General features: G+C 32.0%; 1 protein-coding gene across 1 annotated transcript in view; it reads left to right on the plus strand.

The window, feature by feature from the left end:
• The window catches only part of LOC134690130 (uncharacterized), an 84,306-nt gene that overhangs the window by 33,477 nt on the left and 38,451 nt on the right, over positions 1–12,378 (plus strand). The window contains exons 12-16 of the mRNA XM_063550104.1: positions 231–250; positions 673–731; positions 1,402–1,503; positions 10,041–10,205; positions 11,898–12,215. Coding sequence (XP_063406174.1) covers positions 231–250; positions 673–731; positions 1,402–1,503; positions 10,041–10,205; positions 11,898–12,215 — 664 coding nt within the window. The remainder of the gene's footprint in view (positions 1–230; positions 251–672; positions 732–1,401; positions 1,504–10,040; positions 10,206–11,897; positions 12,216–12,378) is intronic.

The raw sequence follows: 12,378 nt of genomic DNA on the forward strand, positions 1-12,378 counted from the left end.
AGTGCAGAGCTATTGGTTTGTGGTCTTGTTTGATTCCCATCACTTTTCTACTGCCTGTTCCAAAATAACTTTTGTCAGTGATGAACAGTTAAGTCTTACAATCAATTTAAGTCATATTTTTTTTTTGTGCGAAAAAGGCCTAAATGATACATGTAAAGGTAATTGTAATTTTTGAAAAATATTTATTATTATTATTATATTTTGATTTTACATGGTACTTTATTTTTCAGGGCAACAAGAAAAGAAGCAGGTAAGAGTAAACTTCATGGTGATATTACTGAAACTTTAAAACATCTTATTTTTCATATTTAATTGATCTCTTCCAAGTATGCTTATCTGGAATAGGGGAGGTAATTGGTTTGTTAACTGACAGTCTAAAACCAATTTAAGGTACACAAATTATATATCCTACATTTTGGCAAAGTTGATATCAATTAATTACTGTAAATTCAGAAAATATTGCGTATATATATTATTTAGATTTTTACATATCAATTTATTTAATCAGTTTGGGATACAATTTGCTGCATTAAGGGATAAAACCCTTATAAGTCGAATAAACATCAATGGTGTTTTTCTTTACATTTCTGTCCGTAACTGGTTAACAAGCAATATCATAAAAAAATAAATTGAACTAAAGACTTTTAAAAAGATGTTCATAAATTATTTTAGATCAAGAAAGACAGAACATGTTTCTCCAGACTCTGGTCTTGACAGTGAAAAGTTGGCAGGTAGGACTATAATTATGGTACATTTTTTATGCGGGATAACTTTCCAAGATATTTAATGATTGAAATTGATCATAAGTTTTGCTTAACTGTTTTTGATTCCCAAGTAATTTTGCTAATAAGATTTATTGTGAAGAGCGCAATTTGGATTCTGCAACATATATATGATACATGATTACCAAGTGTAAAAATACAATTGTAAATTTATTGTTTTTTGGTCACTCATTATCACAATTAGGTTGCATACAATTCGTTTGCAAATGAGAAATGTGATATCTTATAGAATGTCTATCATTTATTCACAAATAATAGAGGCATTTTCAATAATAATGAGTGGTCATATTTTGCCTGTCAACACTTGGGTTTGAGAGTTTTAACCATGCTTGTTGCAGGTGAGTTAACTCTTATCCTATCCCTGCTGGTGGTTGCTGGTGTTGTCTGGGCACTCCATCTCCTACAACAAGCACAATGGCTACCATGATGTGGCCAAGCAATATTAACTGAAATGAGTGAAAAGAACAACCCACATGGTGATTTGTGTCAATGGTATTTTCAAACTTTGTGATTAATTTTGAACATTTGGTATTTGATCTTAATAATATTAAATCAAGAAAAAAAAGAAACCACAAATGTTGTATTATTATATGTTAATTTCAAACAATGTTGTTTTTAGAAATGCAGCGGCAGGGTAGTGGTATGACTAGAGTGTCATTGTTCACACCTTCGTCTGGTAGTGGATCAAACAAAAACAACAGACCCAACACTCGAGATTCAGGTGCATACTGGGTGCATGGTTCTTGTTCGCACTGAAATTATCTCCCTTGACTTTGAAATGAATTATCTCCCTTCAATTTCAAACTCTGTTATGTTACTGTGTTATGATTATTTTCTTGGCACTGAGAATATTCCTTAACATTGAATTTAATTATCTCCCTTAAACTTCAAACTCTGTTATGATACTGTTTTATGATTCTTTTCTGGGCACTGAGAATATTCCTTAACATTGAATTGAATTATTTCTCGCCAATTTCAAACTGTTATGTTACTGTATATTTTAACACTGTGGATGATTCTTTTCTGGGCACTGATATTGTCTCCCTTTTGACTTTGAATTGAATTATCTCCCTTCAATTTCAAACTTTCTCTGTTATATGTCTTTATTTTCAACTATAATGGTTCTTTTCTGGGCACTGTGATTATCTCCCTTCAATTTCAAATTATGTTATGTTGCTCTCTATATTTTTTATGATGATAGTCTTTTCTGTGCATGGAGATTATCTCTGATTGCATTCTATTGAATTATCTCCCTTCAATTTCAAACTCTCTGTGTGTTATGTGTCTTTATATTTGTATACTATAATGGTTCTTATAACATGGGTTTTCAATTGCTATACAATGTTATATAGTATACTCTTCTTATGAGTACCAAAGCTGGTAGTCCATATTGAAACCCTGCCATAGACTACCCAGGCAATATTAGTTTTCTAATATTGATTGTACATATGAATTTTGTAGAAAAAGCAAAAGAGGCATTAAAAAAAAAGAAATTGACTCAAGTGATATACCTTGAAAGACAATTATTGTTTTTGTATTTTTTTGACTATTCTTAAAGTAAATTTAAAAGTACCAGTTGAGAGGAGAAATTTCTCTCATAAATTTTTTATTAAACTTTTCAGTTGAAAAATAACAATAAAAAATGCTGTTTCTTATAGGTGGATTATTTTTAACTATTATAAATGTCTTAAGCACATTTACAAAATGTCCACACTACTTTCATTTCTTTTTTAAGAATGTCAGATCTTTTTGACTACTGTAGTGAGTTGCATTTTTGACTGAGTCAAACCTTTGACTTAAGTCACACCTTCATTTATTTTCTTGTTTTATAACATTAGGTGCTGTCCAGAGAAAGTCTTTGTTTTCTGTTATCCCACACCTGCCACCAATTTACCAGGAGTCAAGTGATCACCAGAGTGACTTAGACAGTCTTCATGATGACTTAGTCCCTAGATCAGTTGACTGTGACATGTACACTAGTGACTTTGACGAAAGACAGACTGACTCAGAAAATGTGTTTAATAATCCAGGGGAATTGGATCATCGTTGTTTTGACTTAGTCAAAAAGACAAATGAAATACAAAGGGGCGGTTTAGGAATGGGGAATGCTGTAAAAGGGATCAAAGATTTTGAAAGTAGACAAGGCAAATTGAAAAATAAGACTGTTTTAGGAGATAAGCAAAATATTATTGATATGGTGACTGATCATCAAAATTTATCTGACAGAAGCAGTGAAGAAAGTTATAGTTTTGACATCAAGGATGACATAGACAAGTATGTCTCCTACACATCAGAATCTGACTTGAACACTACAGAATCTGACTTGGACACAGATAGGTTTGACTTGGGAACTAACCCCTCAGATGTAAGTTTAGAGTTCATAGAGACTGACCTTGAGACTGAACAAATTGACTTGAAACTAACACCACCTTGTTCTTTAAAATCCAATTACTCCACAAAATTCATCAGGAAAGAAAATACTGAAATTGTTTATACAAAAGTATCTAACAGACAAAGCCAGGAAAACTTGGATAGGATAGGAACTAGCAAAAGATCAGATGTTGAAACAGTACCATCGGTCAACCTTTTCGAAGTTAATGATGACCTAAAAATGGACACTTCTAGACTAACCTCAACCCCAAGGATGGCATCAACACCTTATATTTCTTTGGGAGATATTGATATTGAATTTGAATCTGACACAGACACTGTTATCTCAAGCAGAAGTTTATCAGCTAAGGGGAGCATTGATAATTCTCTTAGGGGGAACCAGTTTGTATACAAGGAATCAGATAGAAGTGATCAAACCACTAACAGTAACCAGTCTGCAAGCATGGAACCAGAGAGAAGAATTGGAAAGAAAGATGGTTACCAGTTAGCAGACAATAATCCAAAAAGACAAGTTGAATTGATGGATGGTAACCAGTCAGTGTACAAGGAACCAGGAAGTAGTATTGGATTGATTGATGACAACCAGTCTGCAGACATGGAATCAGGTCAGAGCACTCAAATAAGTCATGAGAATCAGTTGGAAGGCGGAGAACCAGTTGAAAAAAATGCGAAGGATGCTGGGAAGATTTTGCCAAAGCATGTTAAATTTAAATGTCCAATTGATGAAGTTTACAATTTAAATGAGAATCTAGAAAGTGGACCCAAAGATTTCTTAAATATAGAAGATAAGGACATAAAAATTGCATATAAACCACAAAGAAGCAGACAAAAAGTTGAAAGAAAAAGAAAAGGCAAGAAAGATAAACTTGAAATTAGTATTGATAATGAAGATATGGATGTTCAGATAGACAACAGTGGAAATACACTTGAAAATAGAAAAAATGATTTAAAAGATTCAGGATTTATTGAAGGGGAATCAAACACACCTAGATTAAAAGAAAAATCAAGTAGGCCCAAAAAGGTCAAGAAGGAAGATTTTCATAAGGAAAAAAGAAATATGAGAATAGTTGGTGAGAAAAATTTAGAAGAAATCACACCTGCTATGGAGAATATTGTAAATTCTGAAATAGAAAGAGATGAAAGTCCAAAAGGTTGGGTTGATAATGAAAATTCTTTGGATAAAAGCATATGTAAAGAATACAAGAAGTTAGCAAATAACGTTACATCTCAACTTAAACGAAGACCAAGAAGAAAACATAAAAAGCAAAACAAAGTTTCTCTGGAAGATTATGATGGAAATATAGTTAGTACCTCAGAAATTTTTGAAGGGAACAGTTTTGAAATTCAGAAGCTAGATGATACAAGTGGTAATAACAACATGAATGAAAAAATGTTTTCATCGCCCCTGCTTAGTACTGAAAATAAACCTATGGCTGAGGATTCCCAAACTGACCATACCAGTAACGTCAGTTCAGAAGATGAACTGATCAATATCTTCAATTTACAAGTTGTGCATTTGAAAAATGATGGGAAAAGTACTGAGGATCTGCAGTCTTCCGTCAAAGCATACCAAAAACAAAAGAAGCAACGGAGAAAGGTTTCAAACAAACCTAAGGCTTCTTTTTTATATGATAATGAGCTAGGTACACAAAATGATGTGCTCTCTCTTAACAGTGAAGAAGATTCAGATCATGTGATCTTACTTCCTCCAATCCAAAGCATGGATTCTGAAAGAAATTTACGTGATGGTAAAACTATGAATGATGGGAAAAGAAAGAAAAAGATGTCAAAATTGACAAAGAAAATGAGAGAAAGGAAGAAGAGAGCTGAAACAGGAAAAAGTCATCAGTTATTAAACAACCAAAAAGTTTCCTTAGATGTGAATGAGGACAACTCTGGTATTAGTCATGATGTGAAAGATGCAGAAACAGACAAAACAAACCTTGAGGAAGTTTACAAAATTATATCTGGGCCAGATAACATTGGTGAAAGGGATTTTAATCAAAATATAGGTATTCCAGTTGAAATTGAGGCTGCTTTAACTGATGAGGAAGGCAATTTGCTTCAAGGAAATAATCAAAATGGTTTAAGTGGCTCACCATATCTTAATCAAAGAAACATAAAGGAAATAAACCAATTAAAAGTAAAATCTCCAAGGAAACAAGTGAAACAATCTGAAAATAATGGAGCAATAGATGTTTTGGAAACTAAAACTGATAAAACAGGGGATGAAATTGATAGAATATCTCTTTCATCAGTCACCATTGAAAGCAGTAAGTCAAGAGAGGGGGGAAATATACTGGATGTTGATGAGTTTGAAAGAATCTCCTTACCACCACTTAAGATCACAGTAGAGGTTGAAAATCCAATGTCAAGTAATCTAAGGCAAAAAGTTGTAAGAAAGTTTTCTTTTGAACCTTTACCAAAAATTACAGAAAAAAGAAATTCTTTCCAATCACAACCAGTGAAGAAAACAAAAGTAAAGCAGAAGTCATTTAAATATGCCCAAGGAAAACACTATTTAGAGGATAATCTTAAGCAGACTTTCTTGTTTGATTTGCCATATGAAATATATGATAGAAATTTTGAAGAACAGGGTGATGTTTCTTTAACTGATCTTGACAATCAAAATGACCTTGACATTGAAAATACTACTGAACATAATCTTCCTGTTGGAGATAACTCTGGTAACTACAGGTTACAACTTGAAAACAGACCAATCAGAAAAGGTTTTACATGTGTGACTTTTGTAAAAGTATGGAATGAAATTGATACCAATTATCCTTTTCAAAAAAAAAAAAAAAAAAAAGTTTGACTTATTTAGTTCTATTGCAAAAAAGATATTTGAAGGATAAGGATTTTTGATTTCCATTATGTCATCAGTATCAATATTTATTTCATACTGTTTTAAATTACAAAATGTGTGGAAGTGGTTTAATTTTACTTTTGTTGGACATCATCATTATCATTGAAGATTTTCTTTTCACTTTAGATATACATAACAGTACTTTTATATTTGAGTAATGGATTTTTTGATTTTTTTGTTGATTTGTTTTATAATATATTCTCTTTTAATCTGACTGAAAGTATTTAAATTTATTTTTTATAGTATGCATAGCTGCCAACTTTTCAAAATGCCATGGGGTTTTTGTGTGCAAGATGGCTGTCATAGTCCTAAAAAAAACATTCAAGGGGCCTGCAAATACATTTTAATGTTGTTTTTTGGCTTCTTCAGAGGTGAACAAGCCTAAAGTCATTGTAAAATTAATTGTTTTGTTAAAATTGTGGACAAAAGTGCTTTTTCAAAATTTCAGTTTGGGAGCCTCCATGGGGGAAATCCCCCGCAAATAGTGACAGTTGGCAGGTATAATTATGCCTTGAGAAGGGTCAGACTACTCTTTTATAGGGAGACAATACAATAAGGTAGATGTGAAAAGAAAGTCTTCAGATTTTATCATGGATCACTAAAATTGTCACTAAGCATGACCAGGATGTGTAGCATTTGTAATGTAAGAAATAATAGAACTTAAATAAGATTTGAAAAAGAAAGAAGAAATAAAGTGACTGAGAAAATCTTCAGTGAATTAATAGACAAAAATTGAAACCATTTTCATGCATTTGTGAGGTGCAAAATAAAAAGAAGACCTTTGTATTGATAATAATTTGGAACAAAAAGTTTAAACTATGTTATAGAAAAAGCCATTTATAGATACCAAATAAAAGGAGATTTCTTTTTATCAACTATCATAAAGTACCAAAAGAAAATCACAAATATATCTCCATTGATAGTACACAAGAGTCCACTTAGCATTTTTGTTTGTCAGCCCTTCAGGAATAGAATTTATATTCAGTAACAATTATTTTCTGAGTTTTAAGAAAGGTTTTCCACAATGACAAATCTTTCTATGGTTTGAAATGTATAATTTATTTTAGAGACACGTTTTGCATGATGGTGGTTCACAAATATACCATACACACTTACATCATTGACATCTATTATAATTCAGAACAAACTTTAATTTCATGCATACATGTATAATAGATATTTGATTGGCACATTTTTATACTTTTTTCAAGACCGCTTTATTTTTTGAGGTACATGTATTAGCTGAAAATGAAAAGTTTTTATATCATATAAATTTTAATTCTGTTTGATATATTTATAAGAATGCTAGGACAAAACTATTATTTACTTCTACTTTTACTTTTTTACTCAACAAATACTCTTATTTTTAACTTGTTTTTGCAAGTCAGAAGATAAAGCGATTAAAAGCATATATTTATGGACCCATTTCCCATGTTATAACAGGAGATCTTAACATCGTTCAAGACCGAGAGTTAAAATCATTTCTCAGTAAAGGACCTAAATATCATCCCCCGTCAATTATTAATTGGAATGAGTGTCGTAATATCATCCACGACTCACTCCATACTTACTGTATGAAATGGATAAAACGGGAAAAAGCTGACAAAAAATCTTTGGACTCTTTTTTTAATTCAGTAATGAAGATAGTTGATATACGTATTCAACATTTTAAAGAACATTTTACTATTAACAATAACCACAATAAACCTATTTCTCGTATCAAACATAAACTAAAAGAACTAACCAAGGAATTTGTTTTTGTCCCGGCCGATAAAGCTGCTAATAATATTATTATTGTTTGACGTAAATTTTACATTGAGGTTCTGAAAAAGGAAATCACCAATTCACCAACATTCCAACTGACTCCATTTTCAGAAAACGAAATCTGTAACAAACATAAACTTTTAGCCACCGCTTTACAAGCAGAGCCAAATACAATGAAAGTCCCAACTATGTATTGGCTTCCGAAGCTACACAAAACCCCTTACAAATATAGATTTATTTCGTCTTCAAGCCATTGTTCAACTACTAAATTGTCTATTATTCTCACCAGCACACTTGGTACAATTAAAAACCTTATAATAAATTGTTCAAATAAGGCCTTCGAAAATAGTGGAATAAATTACTTTTGGAGTGTCAAGAACTCGTTGGAAGTACTTGATAAATTGCATGCTTATATTGGTGATTTTGAATCTGTTCAAAGTTTTGATTTTTCTACCCTGTATACCACATTGCCTCACATTCTCATTAAGAAAAAATTCACACACCTAATTAAATGGGCATTCAAAAAATCAGAATGTGAATATATATGTTCAAACTCTTTTAGGTCATTTTTTAGTAGCAATAAACAAAAAAACTATGTCAATTGGACATGCTTTGATACTATATATGCCCTGGAATTTTTACTAGATAACATTTTTGTTCGCTTTGGGGATTCCGTATATCGTCAGATTATCGGAATTCCAATGGGGACTAACTGTGCACCACTTATTGCGGACCTCTTTTTGTATTGTTACGAGTTACAATTTATGACAAAAATAAGCAAAGACCCATCAAAACAACATCTGATAAACAAATTTAATAATACTTTTAGATATTTGGATGATATTTTGGCTCTCAATAATGACGACTTCAGTATGTATATTAATGAAATTTATCCTGGTGAACTTACTTTAAATAAAGCTAATACTAACAATGACCACTGCCCTTTCCTCGATCTTGATATCTATATCACTAACGGAAAGCTGAATACTAAAATTTATGATAAAAGGGATGATTTTTCATTTCCTATCGTTAATTATCCGTTTTTAGATGGTGACGTTCCCTTGTCACCATCTTACGGTGTTTATATATCTCAACTTGTACGATTCGCTCGTGTATGTAACAATGTTTTAGATTTTAATGAGAGAAATTTATGTATTACTGAAAAATTATTACACCAGGGTTTTCGATATCACAAACTAGTCAAAACATTTACTAAATTTTATCATCGGTATAAAGACATCATTCGTAAATATAGCTCAACATGCAGACTTTTTATACGTTCAGGTATTTCACATCCAATTTTTTATGGAAATATTCTTTATAAAGCACAAAGGTGTCAGTATTCACCTCATAAACTTACAAAACCTTTGAATAGACTTATTAAGAAGGGATATAATTACGATACTGTTGTCAAGTCATTAAAGATTGCATATTTTGGCGTTAATATTGAGTCACTGATAAGGTCTTTGCGTCGGAACTAAACACATTTATTCTAAAAACAGTTGTTGGCATGACACGGGTTATGTTCTTCTCATATATGTTATGATGGTATGATACTAAACCCCTTACGGGAAGGATTGTGCCTGATGTTCATATGATGAAATCATAATCTTTCAGTCAGTTTAATTGAAGTCTGGAGCTGGCATGTCAGTTAACTGCTAGTAGTCTGTTGTTATTTATGTATTATTGTCATTTTGTTTATTTTCTTTGGTTACATCTTCTGACATCAGACTCGGACTTCTCTTCAACTGAATTTTAATGTGCGTATTGTTTTTGCTTTTACTTTTCTACACTGGTTAGAGGTATAGGGGGAGGGTTGAGATCTCACAAACATGTTTAACCCCGCCGCATTTTTGCGCCTGTCCCAAGTCAGGAGCCTCTGGCCTTTGTTAGTCTTGTATTATTTAAATTTTAGTTTCTTGTGTACAATTTGGAAATTAGTATGGCGTTCATTATCACTGAACTAGTATATATTTGTTTAGGGGCCAGCTGAAGGACGCCTCCGGGTGCGGGAATTTCTCGCTACATTGAAGACCTGTTGGTGACCTTCTGCTGTTGTGTTTTTTATTTTGGTCGGGTTGTTGTCTCTTTGACACATTCCCCATTTCCATTCTCAATTTTATTAAAGTAAAAGACTTAAAAGTCACAATATATACTGTTTGTATAACTGATACAATGACTTTATATGTATTGTATTTTAAAGATGAATTTTAACTCATAAATTTAAACTGTTTAAGGTCTTGAAAGTCGTCCAATGACAAGAGAAAGAATGCCCATGTTTCAACGGAAACCAATCATCCATGAAAATGATAATACACAAGAAAGACAATATGATGATATCAAATCCCAAATGGAAACAGCCACTGAGTCCATAAGTCCATCAGAATCATGGATTAGTAAAGGTTAAACTTTGGCATGGAATCTGAAAATATTTTACACTTTTTTCTTTGTCTGACACCATGTGATCGATAATCTCGCACAATTCTGATCTTTTTCTGCAAAGTTACTTGGCAACTTTTTAGTTGAATTTTGAAATGTACTAGAATGACAAATACTCTTAACACTTTCTTTTTGAAAAATGTAAAAGTTTTTAGAGAAAAATTGATAGAAATTAATGTAAAAAATGTACAAATGAAGGTAAAAAAGAAGATGCATAAAATGTATTCCATAAAACCAAATATTTTTGAATTTAATGTGAAAATTATTTGAATTTGTTAAGTTTTTAAATACATTTCCTTCACTGATTTTCCATCACAACCAAAAGTCAAATTACATTCTTAAATCTAGGACAGTTTTGTTTGCAAAATTACTACTTGTGATTCTCTTGTTGTCTTCTCTCTTGAAAAATACTTCTATCTGCATGGTTGTGTACGAGTTATCTTTCTTGGGAAAAAATATTTGTTTAGTTTTTGCAGCCTTGTGTAAACACATAAAAGAATCTTTAAAAAGGGCATAGTACTTACAGGGTTTAAGATCTGGTGTTCACCATTCACTTTTCTTCTCCATATCCTTCAATCACTATAGATAACAAAAAATGGTAATATCTTTTGTTATGTCATAGCCATTTAGTTTATACATATTTATTTATAGTGGATTGGGAAACAAGTTTTGCAACTTATATTAATCCTTCTCCACTTTGTGGGTGCGAGTGCTGCCTTTAGCGGCATTAGCCTACTCTTTTTTTAAATCTACAAGAGTGTCTTTAATGTGCAAGAGATATGGCTCTCTCTTAACACGGGTCAGCCATTTATCGTCCCCTTCCGACGGACTATCATTGTTTCCTTAAGACCATACTCCCAAATGTTTTCACTTAGGGAGAGCCTAAAATTGAGTTCCTGAAATTTTCATCCCGGAACGGGAATCGTACCAGGAATCTTTGTGTTAGTAGTCCGATGCACTAACCACTACTTCACAATTTTGTTGCCTGGTCTCAATTGCAAAAGAACTTCTGCAGAACTGCAGATTAGATTGTATGTGAAAGTATTCCAATATGAAACATGACTCCATAAAACAGAATCTTAGCAGTCGATAGGCAATGTTTCCTTGACAATAGAGGAGTGAATATTAAGATTGTTTTTACAGCTTGTATTCGAAATATAGGTTGTTTTTACTAAAATAAAATTTTAGATAATGTGTAGAACCAATTGAAGCAAGCTAATATGAACAAATGTTTGTTTTTATTAACAAAAAATCACAGGCAAAATGATTCCTTGGAAATTTGGAATTATATTGGTGGGCTGAATTATCTTTAGGAATCTTGTACCACTGGTAATACAAAATCTATTCCTGTAAATATAATTTAATGGTTGCATTGAAATTTGAAAGTTATATGTGAAGTTGATTCTCTAACTTTTTTTCAGAGTTATGAATATATCAAATGAATTTCAGAATTTACAGTAATTTTACTCGTTTTATTAATAGCATGTACATGATTATAATCAATTATAAAGACTTGGTTGATGTACAATTAAATATATTTCTTAATGTTGATTTCAGATTATTTTTAGTAATTTTGACTTGTTTTTTGTGATATTTGTACATGATTCTAATCAATTCTCCATGAACTTTTAACCTTTGAATCATTTGTAATGTAGTAAGAGCAGCCAACAATCCAGACGACACATTTGATCTTGACCCTAGAAGACAGCCTCATTCTGATAACAAAGATGAAGAAAAATCTACAAGAAGAAACAGAGAAAAAAATCAAAATGAAGCCAGATATATTAGACCAGAAAATATGAACTTCAGGAAAGACATTGATGACAATGGTCAGGACATGAGACAATCTCATGGGTCACATGAGAAACAATCTCATGGGTCACAAGAGAAACAATCTCATGTGGTACAATCAATGTCAGGAGCCATCTCGCCCATCATCTATGAGACAACAGCCCACCCATGGATCAACTCAGGTTTTACTGCATGTTGCATGAAGACTCCATTGGTGTGTGAAATGTTTTTGTATTGTTATTAACTTGTTTTGTGTACTAACATTGCAACAAAATTAATCTGATGAATCTTTTGTAGCAAAACGTGGGTCTGGCGTAAATATAAGATTTTAATCCTTGTATCTAT

The sequence above is a fragment of the Mytilus trossulus genome, chromosome 11 (genome assembly GCF_036588685.1).
Source record: "Mytilus trossulus isolate FHL-02 chromosome 11, PNRI_Mtr1.1.1.hap1, whole genome shotgun sequence".
Classification (NCBI taxonomy): domain Eukaryota; kingdom Metazoa; phylum Mollusca; class Bivalvia; order Mytilida; family Mytilidae; genus Mytilus; species Mytilus trossulus.